Below are 17,560 nucleotides of genomic sequence, written 5' to 3'. Positions count from 1 at the left end.
GATATGTGAATACTTAGCAGCTGAATAGGAGCCTCCCCCTGTGTAATATTCTTTTTATCCTATATACGGTGTGAATTATGATTTGATTGGGATTAATGTTTCAGTGTAAGATTGCTCCAATAAGGAGCTCCAAAGGTATGTAAAAAATTCAAATCTGAACATTATTTTTTAAAGTTGCAGTATCCTTATTGTTGTCCAGAAGCTGCTAGCAGTATTTAAATACTGAGAGACACTCATATATGAATTTTTTTTCAAATTTGGTAGTTGTGTAAAATCCTTAATTTCCCATAAATAGCAAGCAAAATGGTTTATGTAGTAGAATATTAAATGAGTAATGCATCAAAAAATCAGACTGAAGTATGGCAAATTCTCATAAATCTTAGAGAAATTAAATCGTTATTAGTGTTAGTGGCTGCAGATGTTACAACAAAAAGCATAAAATCAATTGGACAATAAATTAATGAAGTTACATGATATTACATTGGAATTCATAGTACCTTAAAAAATAAATAGGTTGTACCTTTATTTAGTGTTTTGGTATCATCATCTTCCTGAAGTGCAACTGATTTGGTTATTTGGGGAAGGGGGAAATGAAGTTTTTTCAGTAGCAGCCATGGTTTCAAAGAGGGAACTGTATTTTAGAATGTAGAATACTGATATTTTATATGACAATATTAATTAAACGAAGTTCCAAGTGGATGTGGAGTTCTTTTTAAGTATTTTCCACAACTGGGAAAAGCTAAAATAAAATCCTGCACATTCCTGAAAAGATTGGCTTTTAAATAGCTACTGCTGGAGATATCCTAACAATGTCCCTGTTGAATTGGCCAGCTGGTAATTTTAATAAGGTATTTAAGTGTACGTAGCATATCTGATCGCAGTGAAAATTGTTAAATAAATGGAGATTTCTTGCACGTCATTTTAAATTTACTTTTACGTGAGTGCCTAAGGTACAGTATTTCTAGTCACATGGTGTTTAAATTGGTTATGTTTGAGAATTAAAAAGTTAATCTCCCTGTTTCTGCATAGCCCTATGAAGTGCATAGTTCTAATGCTGAATACCCCTTATTCTGCACACAGTCCATGCTAAGTGGTGCTTTTCACAGTGATTTGAAAAAAGGAATTGGCAATCTGTCAGTTTTCTTTGTTGCTCTCTGCAGTTAGAGTTATGAACCATCCTAATGACTATCCTAAACATGCATAATCTGTAATTGCACAATTTTTATATTTTATTTAACTGCCATATCTGCATCATCTGCAGTGGTGAAAAGAGTCTCTTCATCTTTTCAGAGAAAATTATTTTTCAGTTTATAGGTTTGGAATGAAAAATAACATTATTTGTTATAACAGCAGTTAAAATACATCTCCATTTTTAACTGGAGTGAACCTGGTTTGATTTGGAAGATAAAATATGTCAATCAACTTGTGATTGCCAAAAACATGAGGGTTTAAAAAAATAAGATTTAAAAAAAAAAAAAGGCAAAAACTGTACAGCTTCCCTCTTAGTGGACGTAAGAAGTCTCACCATAGTCACAGTGCATCAATCTGAAAGAAAAGTAAAAAAAAAAAAAAAAAAAAAAAAAAAAAAAAAAAAAAAAAAACAACATAGTTTCATGTGAATACTAATTTTACTTCACTTGAGAGGTTATATATGAAGTTCTTAGCCTGTATTTATTTTTCATGGCTGCAAAGAAACCGTAGCTTGGTGAGCAGTTATAAAATTAAACTGACTGATGGGACTAACTGTACTTGTGTGTAGGTAGCTTAAACTTAAATTTTAAACAAATTGTGAAGAAAATTCCAGCTGCAAGTCAGAGGAGTATCTGTACCACCTTCTGTCAGCAAATCAATTGAAAATTACATTGTTTAAGCCTTTTTCTATTTGCTGGACTTGGTTCTCCAATTATTTTACATAGGTGAGTGTGGTAAAAACAGGTAAACTTGCTTGCTGAAGCTTTTACTTACGGTTATTGGACAAGACAGTGAAATTTAGACATTTCACTTCTATATCAAACAGTTAATCAACTGGTGAAAATATGGTTTAATTAGACTTGCAAAGTAACTATTCAAGTGGCTGAGCACAGCCTGAAAAGGAGTTTACTCTGAGGTAGCAGATGACAGGCAAAAGATCTGTCAGCCTCTCTGTAGCTTTAACAAGATGAAGCAAGGCGTGGGAAGTTAGTTTTCATTCAGCATTGGGTTGTTTTTGCTGGCGTCAGATACAAAATCATTCAAGAAGGCTGGATAGCTGATTGATGTTTCTGAATGTCATCCATGCAACATTACTGCTGGGACGCTCTTTCTTAATAGATTTGCAAAATTGTTTGCTGACCTGAAAGGTCTAGAAAATCAGATTTGACAATAGAACAGCCCTTAAAACATTACTTTAGCTTTAGAAAGTAGTTCTTTGTGAGGTTTGATTGTGTAGAATATATGCTATTGAGGCTTTTTGGGGAAAAAGTTTAACTTGGTAATGAAACTGACAATGAGGTGTTACACTGAAAAGTAAAAATGTTGTAGGTTTAAATCTTTGCTGCTGTTAAGGCCTTAAAGCCGTGTAAATAAACTGTTCAGTGCCTTAAAGCTGTGTAAAAAAACTGCATTTGTGCAAGTACGTTTAGAGGGTCTGGTGACCAACTGTATCTGACCAACTATGTATTTCTGCACTTCAGGGAACAGTGCCTCTCTTAAACAGAATAATATGTAGTGATAACTTCAAGCCTTCTATTTCTTTAAAGTTCAGTTTACTGCTGTTACTGTGGAGGTGGATCCCAGAGCATCCTCTAGGATGTGTTACTTACCCAAGATCTGCTTGGTTTAGGTTGTTTATGCAATTCCTTCTGCAGCAAAGCTTCATATTCCAGCTCCAGCACTGCCAGAGTTATAGGTCTGATCTTTGGACCTTTTATTTTGTAGCCCTGTTGCATGCTACTTAATGTACAAAAAGCCTCTATAAGGTATCCAGTCAAAGAAATGCTTATCTGGGAGTGTCTGTCTTCTCTCTAGAACTATTTAGAACCCACCCCCCCCATGTAATTTCAGTGGGTGATGTTTTCTGCTTTTTTTTTTTTTTTTTTGCTTCAGGGGAAAGAAGCAAAAAAGTTGGAAAAATCTCTCCATCAATTCTGTGTGGACCATGTACAGTGCTTTTCTGGGTTTACTGGGTTGTCTTCTTTCTTGTAGAACACTCAGCTGTTTGTTTGTTTGTTTTTTTTTTCTTCTTCCTCTGAGCTTTGTGCCCAAATTGTTTTTGTCTCTCTTAATTTTTTATTTATTTTTTAGCACAATCGTTAGCTGTTTTGACAGTAGCAAGCAAGGACAGAAGTACTTCTTTGTATTTTTGTTTTGTTTTGTTTTGTTTGTTTTGTTGTTGCAGGCTCTATTTTACCATACAGTTTCCTAAAAAGAATTTGAAATTTCTGTGCTGCAAACTAACCACCGATCTGTGGAGTCCTGCAGCTAAGGAGAAATGTCATCAGAAACAGGGCAATTTCTAGCAAGGTCCAGCTTACTCAGAAATTCCAGCTTAATGAGAAAACTGATTTTTTCAAATTGGTGACAAACCCAAATGTAACCTTGAGTTCTAGTGATTGCTTTGGATTGTAAAAGTTTGTAAGAGGATTGTATATGGATGAGGATTTGGGTATGGAAACTCTTTCCAACTCTATGTCCAAAACAGGAAAAGCAGTAGGCAACAGAATAAAGTTTTGCAAGGGTTGGGGGAGTGTTAATAGCTTCCTTTTTCCTTTTTTTTTTTCCTTTTTTTTTTTCCTTTTTTTTTTCCTTTTTTTTTTTTCCCCTTTTTTTCCTTTTTCTTTTTTCCTTGACAAAAGGAGAAGGAAGTTGGAAATTTTGCAATGTTTGTATCAACTGAAGTTACAACTAGTATAGCTTTAAATTTTATTTTCATTTTCTTTCCTCAAGACAACCTGTAACCCTTTTAGTGTCTTGCATAATATTATTTCTACAGGTCTGTCTGCTTTGATTAGAACTGTTGGAATAAAAGTAAAAGGGGAAGTTATTCAGACAGAATTGTTTAACTTGCACTAGTTAGTCTTAAAGTCCTGTCAGATTTGAAGACAGTCCTGGTAAACTTTACTTGTTCTTTCAACATTTCAGTTTCGGTGTTGAAAAGTTATTTCAAAGAGCCTGAAACTAAGCATTCTGTCAGTGCACTTCCCCATCTTTCAGACTAGTCTTTCTGAACAGCTTCTTTGTGACTGAACTTTCTTGTTTAACAAAGGTTATTTTTATTTCAGCCACATTTTCTAAAGCTGTCTTACCATCCTATGTTGGGATGTTAGTTAGTGTTAATAAAAGAAACTGGCAGTAACTGGAGTTCTGCATTGGTCGGGCAAGTATTGCTTCCACATCTTACTGTATGCTGTGCTATGTCACTTCACCCTCCAGCTGCATTCCTCTCCTTTTCATGTGATTCTAGCACAGTGGAATCCTAAAAAGTCATTTTTCTTCTTGTAATTACTGTATGCACGTAATACCACTCTTGAAAGTAGGGTTAAGTAGGATGCTCTCTTAACTGTAGCACATTCTGTTAACTGTGAAGTGATAGCTAGTGCTGACATCATCTGGGGAGAAACCATAGTGTAGCTAGTTAAAACACCTGCCAGGACTGCTCAGGGACACACAGATTGGTCTAAGTTTGCTGTCCTCTAAAGACATCCAAAACCCCTGTCCTACTAGGCTTAACGGACTGTTTGAAATAACCTGTAGCAAATGTTGCTGTGAGTTTTTAATTAAATGGTGTTGGTTTGTTTTGTTTTGTTTGGGCAACTCAAATAGATGGATGAAACAGACATCTTTAATGAGATAAGAAATACAGGGGATGCTGCAACTTTAAAAAAAATAAAGGGGGGGGATTTTTTGCTATTTCTTGACGTTCCGTGTATAGAATAAAATACGATTCATTTTACATTTTCCCTTTTCCCTTCAAGTAGTTGTAGTTCAGTGCTTACCTCATCCCTCACTTGACTTAACTTTAGAATTATTGCTGCTTAGAGTTGGCTTAAAGGACTTTATAACGCTATTCAAAAGACTTTTCTTAAATTGACATTGCAAAGCACTTTTTGCACAACTGAATCCCAATGTTTGTCTTTGAATCTGACAAAAACAACAACAACAACAAAAACTTACAAGGCTTGGTCTTCTTTTCCTCCCAGGAAATTGAAAATGTTGTAACACGGGTTCTTGAGAGCTAAGGAATCAAGTTTCAGTGTCAGAATACTGAACATATTATGCTTTACACTGTCCTCAGTATTTACAAATTCACAAAAGTAAACATTTCCAGGATTTTAAGCAAGTTGTTATAGACAAATTATAAAGAAGTAATTTGCCTTTAACGATGTTTGCAAATATTATTAATGTGTTGACTACTGTGCCATTTTTTTATATGGGAGGTGGGGTCAGTAGACAAGATTTATACTTTGGAAATAAGAAACACTGAAATACAGCATGACAGGAACAACAGAAAAAGGGATGTAAGCATACTTATTTTGGTTTGTTGAATATTTTTGTGCCTAAGCAAGAATTTGAGCATTCATAAATCAAAAGCTATTTAATGGAGACTTTTAAGAAGACCACATACAGATTCCTGTAATGGTGCACGCATTGAGAGAATTATGCTTGGCTGGCAGTATGCAGGTAAACAAAATGCCTACATCAGTAATAATTGTTTACGATTTCTACATTGATCAGACAGTTAGGAATGCAGGTGACTTCTTGATTTTTAGAGGTTATAGTAAATTCTCTTATATAAAAGTTTCTTTGTAATTTAACCTGAAAGAATGCAAGGGGATGACTGTAGTCACATCACATCACTGCAAATAATTTTTCTCCCCATATGTTTATCAATTCTTAGAGGTCAGTTTGCTACGAATTTGGTGGGGAAAGAAATACATCTCTGTGTTTTTCTATATATAGCTTTATCTGTAATTTTGCATGTGTACTATTGATATTTATAACAAACAGTTTATTAAATTATTTTAATACTGTGAAAATATTAAAACATTAATGGAACATATTTGGACATTATGTTGGCTTCTCTGTATTTGTATTAATTACATTAAGTTGTGGCCTATTATATAAACCTAAATATTTTTAAAGAGTTCTTAAAAATATTCTTTGAAATTTACCATTTGGTAGGGCAATGTGAAATAACTTTTGTCTTAAAAAGTGACTGGGAGGTTTAACCAATTCACATACAATGCCTGCATTGTCACTGATTTAATGTTTGTGATAGCCCAAAGACAAATTCACTCTTTGTATATATAATTTTTGAAAATCCTATGTAATAAAGAGTCCTTTGAGCGCAACTCTTTGAGTTTTAGCAGAGTGGAAATTGCATATAGAATGCATGGCCTCTCAATTTATTTTTTGTTTAAACCTTCCCCTACTTAGAGTTCATTGATAGAGGCATCTCTCTCCTTAGACAGTGAGCTTAGTGAAGGCCATTTCTCTCCCCGTTCTTTCACGCAGGTCAGCACGCAGAATATGAAGATGGGTGGGTTGCCTCGTACAACACCACCCACCCAGAAGCCACCAAGTCCACCAATGTCAGGAAAAGGAACTATTGGGTAAGTGGAGTTACCAAGCATGTAAAGGGTTTAGGTGAACAAGGAGAGGAAAAAAAAAAAAAGATTCTTTCTTTTTGTGTGGTTTGTTTCGGTTGGTTGGTTTTGCTTTAACCATCTACAGGATGAGAAGTTGCATCAGCATCCTCTTATATTGATCATGTCTTATATACTGGATAACACATTTCTGTCACAAGATAAAGGGCATCATCAGCCCTCCTAACAGAAGCATTTTTTATCATTGCAGAACACTTAAAACTACATGCTTTAGCATAGAGAGTCATCAGCTGTGTGGTTTTGACAGGTGGTGCTAAACAACTGGAAAATTAGCATGTGGCGCTGTTGTACATGAAGTACATGAAAAATGCCCTTGACTGTTTTCTCATCCTCTGAAGTAGATATTGCAGACTTACAGGAAAACATTTTTAACTTCTGATGATGCTTAGTATGTAGCAAATGTTTCAAAGAATGAAAAATGTCTTTGTCTATACTATCTTAATTTGCTTCTTTGCTAATTTGCTTATTATCTTAATATGCTTGTCCTTGTGTAGGCGTCACTCTCCTTATCGTACTTTGGAGCCAGTACGTCCTCCGGTGGTACCAAATGACTACGTGCCTAGCCCAACACGCAATATGGCTCCCTCACAGCAGAGCCCTGTTAGAACGGCTTCTGTGAATCAGAGGAATCGCACATACAGGTATTCAGAGTAGTCCCACACAAAGTGTACTTAGTATTTTATAAGTGTATGGACAAAAATGCTATGATAAATGTGAAATCTATCTGCATCTTGACAGTGAAGCTTCAAGCAAGGATAACTGGAGATGGATGCCATTTAGCATGTCAACAATGTGCTGTAATAAAACTGGAATAGTGAATTGTGAATGGTTCGTTTAATCCTATGGTTGCATTAATTTTAGTACTATAACATAGTTATTGCACTTAATGCTGTACTAAAATTTTGTAATCTTCCAAGTGTTTAGACTGTGATATTTTGTGAAATGTTTACAAAACTGGGAAAAGACATTGTACACAACTTAAGTTTTGCATGTTGAAGGACTGCTTGGTGTGCTTACCATTCACATTTTTGTTTGAACCGTCTTTGTTTTTAGATTGAGAAGTTGAAAAAGAGCATTGTATTTTGAGGATATTGAAAACTTCAAACACAGAATAAAGCTGAGTTATATTACTAAAGGTTCTGTAGAGAGCTAGCCTTCTCTCTAGGATAATGAGAAGAGTTTCATGATATGACAGGTCTAAATACTTCCCTTGGAATCTTTACCTTTTAAACTTCATGAGTACTTGATGCTGGCTAAATAGATTGGCTTAATGTGACTTTTACTTGATTATCTTAAAATTTTCCTATTTCAGTAGTCTTACATGAAAGCACGTAAAGCAGAGTTTAAACAGTCGATACCTTTTTTAAGTTACAGCAAAAAGGTCTGTATTTGCTCAGCAGAGATTTTACAATATTGGAATGGCATGCTTTGGCATTAAGTTCAGACGTGTTTCATTTTGGAGGAAGTTCACTAGAACTAGGAGAAAAATTGTAACCAAAATGACAATGACTACTGAGAAAACTAAGCTTTGTATTGGTCTTTATCATTGTTTCTTTTCCCTTGTTCCCTGTTACTCCTCTGAATTAGTTAAGGTGCTGTCTGAGGGATCTTGTGTTTCAGCATGTAGAGCAGCATATTCATTTCCTGGGTTATTTTGGTTTCTTACAGCAGCAGTGGGAGTAGTGGAGGAAGCCACCCAAGTAGTCGGAGCAGCAGTCGAGAGAACAGTGGAAGTGGCAGTGTGGGTGTTCCTATTGCTGTTCCCACGCCATCTCCTCCCAGTGTCTATCCAGGTAAACAGAAACTGGCTTTTCCTCTTTCTGACCCAGCATTAGCTTCAGCATTTGCAGATCTCCTAAAAACCGTGATGAGTAAGCCCCAAGAGGAATCTCCAAATTCATCTTCCAGAAGCATGCAGTCCTTGAAATCGGTCCTAGCTATTGCTAGTATGAATCTGACTAAAGTAAAATGTTTTCTGGGAGTTTCTGATGTTCGTTAGTGTTTATTTTATATATTACTTGATTTATCAGAATTTTTTGCCTGGCTGCATGCATAGGACCAGATAGGACACAATTTTTTTGGTGGGCTGGGGAAACACCTCCCTTGTCCTTCTAAGCAAATTGATGCTTTTTCATTGGCTGTCCACGCAGGTCTATAGAAGCATGCTTTTAGAAAATTAGATTAAAAGAGAGGCAAGCAGAATGTAAATCTTCAGTACATTAATGCAAGCCTAGCTGAGTTGTCATGAAAAGGCATTTGTTCAGTGTAAACCGCCCCAGATTTCCCAGAAACAGGCAGTGTTTCTTTTTCCTTTGCTCAGCACTTTTGGTGAAGAAGAGTGTACAGTTGGCTTACAGTGTAATCTGAAATATATGATGCTTCTGAACCAAAGAATGGGAAAATTTTGGCTTTCCTCTTCTGTATGTTTTCTAATTAGTACAAAAGCTAAAGGCAACTGTGATAAAGATTGCAGTGTAAATAACAAGGAATAAAGACATTTTCCAAAATAATGACTTGCAGTGAAAAGTTCAGGGTTGTTACCTTCAGAGCTGGAAAGAAGCAGTGGATTTGCTTGACTGTCATGAGCTGCCTACATAAGAATGAGCCTTTCTTCAATAGCTTTATTTTTCTCCCATCTCCTTGTGCATTCCAAAATACTATGCATCTAGTAAGGTGCTAACACTGAATAGTCAAAGGCTTTCTCTAATCCTTGCTAACATATCTCCTTATTAACTCCACCTCTTCCTCCTTTCTTCATGTAGCCCCTGCTGGCTCAGCTGGCACTTCTCCCCTTCCTGCTACCTCTGCTCCTGCCCCCACCCCTCCTGCTCCTGCCCCTTCCTCCGCTGCCCCAGATGCTGCTGCAGGAGCCCAGCCCCTTGCTGATGGCTTCACCTCTCCAACTCCCCCTGCTGTTTCTTCCACACCCTCTACAGGTGAGTGTCTGCTCTGATGTGTGGGCAGATGAACCCAGATGTGATCACGGTCCAGGGCTTTTCCTCGAGTTCCTTGAGAAAAAGTTCCTTGAGAAGCACTGATTTTTTTTCCATTGGCTTTTCTTTTATTTTAAATATAGAAGAAGTATCTGCTAATACCCAGCTATAAGGTAATAGTTAGAGCAGACAATTCAAGGTGTGCTAGTTTTATAAACAGCAGCCATTACTTTATTATTTTTACTTTTTTACATTTACATAGCTATTTATTACATTATTATTTTATTGAAGTTTGGATACTGGGACTTTTACTGAGTTCCAGGTCTGATTATTCTCTTCCAGGATCGGATTAAAAATGGTGCAACTAGCAAAGTATAATTTATATGGTTTGTCTCTTCAGTGCTTTCAAATGACAAGTCTCCTTTCAATGAACTGTTAAGGAGAGCATTCTTTTTGTAGAAGTAAAGTAAAACACAAGTTTTTGCTATGGAGAATAGTACTAAAGCATTTTGGTTTGATGCTTTAGAGTCAGTACTTAAGGCATGTAATGCAACTTGCTTTGTTACTGCTTATGAAATTACCCCACATTTTTTATTTTTTCATGTGCTGAAGTTGCAGCATGTAGTACTTACTAACCATAGCACAGTTCTGTTTTAGCTTTTAATGAGGTGTTACACTGCATTGTAAAGCTCTGTCTTAGATAGCCAAATTCATACGTGGCTACATGTTTTCTTACTTTTCATTCTAGTGGAATCTGATTTACAAAGGCATCAGTTGATGTGTGTGTTTATTAGTGTTGGTCTCTCATAGAAAGAATTTCACCAGGTGCCAGAAGCATTCTTGAAATTGTATTTAATTTAAGGTGCAGTGGTTTATATAAAATTAGAAAATACTTATAGTAGAATCCGTGACTGTGACAGAAGTTTCTGAACTGTGATGAATTCTGGTATCCAGATGATACTGAAGTCTAAACTACTTTCGCATCTAGAAGATGAGGTATATGAGCACTTCAGTTTTCCATTTTTTATGCGCCGTCAGTATCCCAGTTCTTAACCATATCGCTTCTGTATTTCGGACAAGTCTAAATCAAGCAGAAATTAATATTTCAATGGCTACTAACTTACAATTTTGTGAGAGAAACTTTTTTTTTTTTTTTTTGCTATTTCATTTCCTTCCTTGTGTTATTAGTGAGGCTGCTTGCATAGCTTCTCTGAAATAATATACATGAAGAGACTGGATAGTTTACCATTTACAAGGTTGTAGTTTTTGGTCCTTAAGGACCTCTTATCCCCATTCCTTCTCTCCCCCTTCTTTGCAATCACCACCAATTTCACAGTCCTTTAAGTAATGGGGAGACATACTGAAAAGGCACGCTAGGAATAATGTGGAAAAGCTTTTTTTACTAGGTGGATTGCTTCTTAACTGCTCTTGTTCCTCACCTGTAAGAAGTGTGCTGTTTGAGACGCACATACCTGTACAAAGCAGGAGGAATGGGAATCTCTAGTTAATGCAATTGCTCTTAGAAGCAAGTAACGCAGAAAGCAACTTGCATTTTCTTTACTGACCTAGTATGCAGTTTTGCAAAGTAATCAAGCATAATGGAGAACCTCCTTACACCTTATGTAAAAGGAGAACAGTGCAGACTTTTAAAAATTGCTCATTCATGTGTTCTGTTTCCCTATTTACTTCACTGCATGCATGCCTCCTCAGCCACAATGGCCATCTGGCTTTCTTCCCTCGTTTTTCTGCAAACCCTGAAATTTACCTCTAGAACAAATGGTGGAAGCAGAATAGTTAGGGAAGTTAATAACCCATATGGGTGTAAGAAGTCTAGTTTACTGTGTGCTGTTGTGTACCATGTATAAGATGGAGAATTCTACGTGAGCACAAAGGCTGCCTTAATAGTCCTACTTCTTGATTAGTATTGGGTGGTGATGAGTGACATGCAAAGTCAATTGCCAGTTTCGTGTTCATATGTTTTATGGAAAGCATATATTGCTTAGTTAGATTCAGAATCAATTATTTTGATATAGGAAGTGATTAGAATGGAGAGCAAGTTTTAAGGAATTATTTCAATTGACAGCTCCTTGAAAATTAGGTCTTTGAGTGTGATTTCATTTATTCCATACTTCAAGCAGTTTCTAATATTCTCTTCTCCCCAGATGATTCTCTATATATTTCTTGAACAGCAATAAGACAGTTAGCATTGGGTTTTTCAGATGTAGAAGGTAACATCTCTGAATCTTAGAAATGGTATACATACAGTTTGTACATGTTGTGTTGCTTGATGGCTGGACTGTGAAGTGTTATGTTTCACAGGTTTATAAATGAGATGACTGAATTTGCAAGTTATTATAATACATTATATAAAATCTGCAACTGGGAATGACTGTCTTTCATTTTGAAACTTTGTAGCATAGATACCTTTGCATTTCCATTTTGGTTTTTGCAATTAGTACTAAGTACAGGCAGTTGGGAGAATTATTATATTGCTATTGAGACATCCAGTATTTGTCATCTGGTAGCTGAACTGGCTGAATGCACCTAGGATGCAGATTGCCTTTAAAGAACAGAAACCTTTCCAAGCCTTTGAATCTTGAATGTAGCTATTAAAAAAGAAAAAAGCAAAAAAGCAAAAAAAAAAAAAAGCTTCATTCTTCCCTTGGTAACACATTTCCCTTTCTAACCCAGGTCACCCAGTTCAGTTCTACAGCATGAACAGGCCTGCATCTCGACACACGCCCCCAACAATAGGGGGATCTTTGCCATATCGGCGTCCTCCTTCAATCACATCACAGACGAGCCTTCAGAACCAGATGAATGGAGGACCTTTTTATAACCAGAACCCAGGTAAGAAAGGTTTTCTGCTGTGCTGAATTCAATGCAGGGGTGAATTGCCTGGACTTCAGGTCTCTGAAATTCTGTCTCCACTGCAGATCTTGTGTTTTGTCTCAGGTTAACTTCCAGTAGAGTGCTGGTAGTTGTGCTGAAGCTGTGGTGCAAGTACAGATCATTCAGCTTGCACTATGGCAAGCAGCCCAGAACAATATGGGCTTTGTTGCCAGATGAATTACTTTCAATCTCACAGAGATCAAAGAGATGTGTGCATTTAACTTGAGAAGGAAGTGGATGGTCCTGCTGGGGACAATGAGGACGGAGGAGCTTATATGAGTAAACTGCAGCTCAGTTGCCTGAAATATGTGGTATTTGTTAAGCACATTACATGCATATTGAAATCTGAAGGAGAACGGACAGGAAGGAAAGGGAAATAGCTATAAGGGAAACCTTTCAATATTACCTTTTGCAGTAAAGAGGATTTTTGGTATATCCAGAGAGTTTCTGACAACTGCTGTGCATTTCTGTATTAGTAAAGGGATAATTCTCTGGAATTTACCACTGCATTGTTAAAGGTAATCATAAAGATGCCAAATAGACTTCAAATAAGTTACATAACCATGATTCAGTCTGTGGACCCAAAAAGAAAGTAATGATTATGGTGATTAGTCGCTTGAGCTGTAAGTCACAAACAAAATACTTCAGTTATACTGACATACATAAACAAGCTGTTGTAGTAAGAGCAGAATACAGAATTTATTAGCTTTGTGGTTAAACTAAACCATTTTTTTTGCACCTTGAGAGGAGAGGATGCTCAAATATGTGTAATTGATGAATATCCTACAAATAGAGGGACTGTTGTCTGTAAGGAACAGGGGTAATAGTGGCAGGATGGAGGCCACGGTTGCTTCTCAGCATTCCCAAAGAGGAGGAGAAAATACAAACTTATGGCTTGTTCTGCTTTGCAGGTTGTTTGGCAATAAAGCAATACTTTTTTTTTTAATTTAATTTTTTTTTTTTTTTAAGTATTGTGGCATAGTCATTTTTGTTTATTCAGTTCAATACTGCTACTAAGATAAGGTAATTTTTCTGCTTCATGGTGAGACCTTTTCAGCAACTGAAAAGAAAATAGTATGGAAATGCAAACCCCTAACTGATCTCGGCATAAATCTGTCCCAAAGACACCCTTGTCAGTTATGTCACCTAACAAGTGGTGCAACTTTGCTACGTTAGTTAAATATCAGTAGGAGTTGAGCTGCCAGCAGTATGGAGCTCAGTATAGGCTGAAAACCCTTGGGAAAAAGTGGGGGCATGTTGGGATGGTGGTATGCACTACACGCTGTTCGTATAGCTGAATTCTTATCAGGCTGAAGCTATCTTGTGAAAGGTGCTCTCAGGCATTTCTTAATGAATCCACAGCAAATGTGTTGATGAAGTTTTTATTCTACCAGTGGTCTATATGAAAGCAAGTTGAGTGGGAATGCTTAAGATGGTGTTTATCTCATCTTTTGAGATAGCAGGAATGCAATAGAGTTCTTCTGATGCACTTTATAAGAAGTCATTATTTTAAAATGTCATTACATGAAAATAAATAAATAAATAAATAACTGTATTGACCAAATACAGTAAAGGCCAAAACTAGAGTCATTATGTATTTTATAGAGACAATATAATGAGAGAGTGCCTGCACTGTGTGTAGACTGAAGTATAAAACTTCACAAAAGGTTAACATAAATAAGGAATGATGTCAGCTAGTGTTAGCCATCACCATTTGATTAAACTGTGCAACCCAAGCTAACAAAGGGATTTTTTTTGTGTTTGTCTAGAGTGCTTGTCTAGAGCGATCTATTTTACTACCTGGAAAGCCTCGTTATCTCCTTCAAAGAATTATATATAGCACACAAACGCAGCGTGCTGAAGGGATGTAGGAAACTGAAGCTAGTCTCATACGATAGATATGGATTGTATGTATTCATGTGACTTGAGTAGAGGAAACATTTTGAAACTAAGTATTTTCATAGCATATATAGTTAAAAAGGGGAGCACTTCATAGCTGAACAGGAATGCTGAATTCCTGAATGTTATTGCATTTGAATAGTACTTCAAGTTCCTTTTTCCCACTTTCATAAATGCAAGACCAAAACTTTTCCCAGCTACTGTGGTTATACTGAAAGAAGGAATATACTCGTTCTGGAGTCACTTCATTCAAGTCAAAGAGGTTGTAATTAGAAAAGTATTTCAAAGTTTCTCAAGAACTATAAGATAAGTGGTAAGATAATGGAGCTTGCTTTGTGTAGAAGTACAAGGTTGTTCTTGCAACAAAAAAAGGATGGTTGTTGCATTGTGCTTTTTATGTTTATTTTGCATGCTTTGTTTGGGGTGTGTGGTTGTGACAGGAAGGTGAACATGAGTGGCAGAAGAAATTGAAAGTGGTGGTTACTAAAATGAGCAAATAGGAAAATTTGAGACATTAATTTTGAATACCTTGGATTTTTTTTTCATTTGATGATGTGAAATAATTCTGAGAAATACTAAGTCATATGTAGCAGCTCTGGAATTAGCTTGAAATTTAATTAGCTCTGTTCTGTAAGCTAAATAAATGTACTGGTACATGAAGTGTAGACCCTTTTCCCTGGTGTTCTTTTGGACGTGATTAAAAGTCTTTGTACGCCACTACTAACAAGAAATAATTTAGTTGTGCTTTTCCTGAGGTGTGCTTTCCGAAAAATAATCCTGGAACTTGCTTAAAAAAAAGAATTGTACTGCATTAGCCTTACAAAGTGGGACTAAAACTAGATAAAATATTAAGTAATTTAGTTAAGTAATTTTTTTTACCCTAACTAGATAACTGAAACTTTCAGTTTCTGTCACTAGCTTAAACCACAGTTTAGTGGTATAACATCTGCAGATGGCTGAAAGCGTATTCTTTAAATGTGAATTCATGTGTATCATACAAAGACAGTTCTCCTGTTACCAGCAAAACAGCTGTTCAGAGTTTGGTGGTTTGCAAAATAAGATAGAAAGATAAGGTAGAAAGGCAGCCCATTTAGAGTAGCCTCTGTTGCTCTGCAGCAGCACAGTGTGCTTTAATCTGCCAACAAGGACCATGGTCAGAAGTCATTTGTTTCTCAAAGGCATCTTTGTCTGGTTCACCTAAAATAAGTTAAATGAGGCTTTTTTTGTTGTTGTTTTTGCCTAGATTTTGGAGAAAACTTGTTATATCCAGCATCAGTACTAAGGAATTATGGATGCTGTTACAGAAAAGGTGTTACCTTTATAATATTAAGTGGATCTAAAAGGTGGAGGATTGTAGGGAAATAAGCCTCTTGGCATATTTGTTTCTTAGGCCTATTCATAAAGTCCAGCAGTAATAGACATGTATTTGAGGGAATCTTGTAGTCAGATCGTACTACTACTTCAGCGTGGATTCTTGATCTTAAGAAAAAGAGCTGAGTTGGAAATACTAAAAATAGATAAATCTCCTTGAAGTAAGGATTGGAAACATAAACACCCTGAACCATTTTTCTTTGAATGCCATCGTTTTTATCGCAGCTTCTTGGCAGACTGCTATGTTGTCTGAGTGGTGATGATGTCTACTTTCCTGTTTGCTGCTTTGTTGTGTTTCTAACTGAATGCCTCTTTTTAATTTCTGTGGCAGCATCCCTTGCTCCTCCTCCCCCCTCCATCCTACAGGTAACTCCACAGTTACCGCTAATGGGATTTGTGGCCAGAGTTCAAGAAAACAGTAAGTTTGCTGCTTCCTTGTGCGATGATTTAGTACTGCATGTGGCTTTTGTTTCGAGTGGATGAAACAACTGTCTGTGTACAGCCAGAATTCTGCTTACTTTACTGTCTCTGCAAGTTTGTCAAAAGTTCCTAAGGGGGGCTAAAAAGGAAAATAATTTAATTGGAGGATCCTGATTCACTGAATTTTATTGTCTCTTGTGTATCTTCACAAGTTCCAAACATTGATGCCAGAGCCAATAATTGGGATAGGGAATCTTATTTAAACCTTTAGCTATAGCTCTCAAAGATACTTTCATGGTTACACTGCTGCTTATTTTCAGTTTCAGATACTCCTCCCCCACCACCGCCTGTGGATGAGCCAGTGTTCGATGAATCCCCCCCACCGCCCCCACCTCCAGAGGACTACGAGGAGGAGGAAGCAGCTGTGGTGGAGTACAGCGATCCTTACGCGGAGGAGGACCCTCCATGGGCACCACGGACCTACTTAGAAAAGGGTAGGTTTAAAGCTGCTAGAGATGGTGGGATTATTTTTGTAATAGTTTCTATATGCTCCTGGTATCCAGCCCTGTGCAAAGTCTCTCTTACAGGTGCACAAATCGTGCCAAGTGTCCCATGGTGTGACTCTAAAACATGGGTGGGTGCTCTTTGCACGCCCATAGGACTCTGTGAGGGCTTCACGTGCCCTTCATGAAGAGGCCGTGTGCCTGCACCTGTAAGACGCTGGGCGTGCTTTGTGCACCGCACCCCTTCTAAGGGGGCCGTGTATGGGGATCCTTGTAAGAGCCTTTTAAGGGATGTGCAAAGCACACCCAGTGTCCTAGAGGCATGTGTGCAGCCCTCTTCTAATGGCCTCATTGTAAGGGGCATGCAAAGCATGCCCAGTCTTAAGAGACTCAGGAGTCTTCCCTCTTAGTGGTGCATATGCTTAAGACACCTTTCTTGCATATTGCATATATATATATGTTATGTAGGTATCTCTGTACATAAATATGTATATTTTATTGTATGTATGTGTCTGTATATATTTCCCTGTAGAAATGCTTTTCTTAACAGCTATACTGTATGATTGTAGAGTTTTTTAAATGTATGTTTTCTAAATGTTATCTGGGTAATGATACATATCTTCTGTTTCATATTTGCCAGTGTTTTGTCATATTTCTTTGAGTTTCTGAAGCAGCTTTCATCTGTTTAGTATTTTCCACTATTATGTGGTTGTAGGAAAAAATCCTGATGATACAGTAGGCATACATTTTGTTTTAGAGAGGCACTGTGTTTCTTTCTCTATTTCTTAAGTGGATTTTATTTACTTTGGTATTATGTATGATGGGAGTGATTTCTTGATAATGGGACTGCACATGTGCATTTTATATATCTACATGTGGAGATAACTGAGGTACATGC

General features: G+C 36.9%; 1 protein-coding gene across 5 annotated transcripts in view; it reads left to right on the top strand.

The window, feature by feature from the left end:
• ABI2 (abl interactor 2) overlaps nucleotides 1–17,560 on the top strand; it is a 58,795-nt gene that overhangs the window by 35,000 nt on the left and 6,235 nt on the right. For 2 of the 5 annotated variants that reach the window (XM_084289122.1, XM_084289121.1), the window contains 5 exons: nucleotides 6,493–6,590; nucleotides 7,139–7,285; nucleotides 8,313–8,437; nucleotides 12,269–12,427; nucleotides 16,480–16,653. In XM_084289122.1, coding sequence (XP_084145248.1) covers nucleotides 6,493–6,590; nucleotides 7,139–7,285; nucleotides 8,313–8,437; nucleotides 12,269–12,427; nucleotides 16,480–16,653 — 703 coding nt within the window. Of the gene's footprint in view, nucleotides 1–6,492; nucleotides 6,591–7,138; nucleotides 7,286–8,312; nucleotides 8,438–9,406; nucleotides 9,581–12,268; nucleotides 12,428–16,070; nucleotides 16,158–16,479; nucleotides 16,654–17,560 lie in introns of all 5 variants that reach the window. The other 3 variants (XM_084289123.1, XM_084289124.1, XM_084289125.1) reach the window with 3 other exon arrangements.

Source organism: Netta rufina (genome assembly GCF_964035555.1).
Source record: "Netta rufina genome assembly, chromosome: 6".
NCBI lineage: Eukaryota > Metazoa > Chordata > Aves > Anseriformes > Anatidae > Netta > Netta rufina.
The sequence above is the reverse complement of the archived record's forward strand: the minus strand, read 5'-3'. Positions and strand labels throughout refer to the sequence as shown.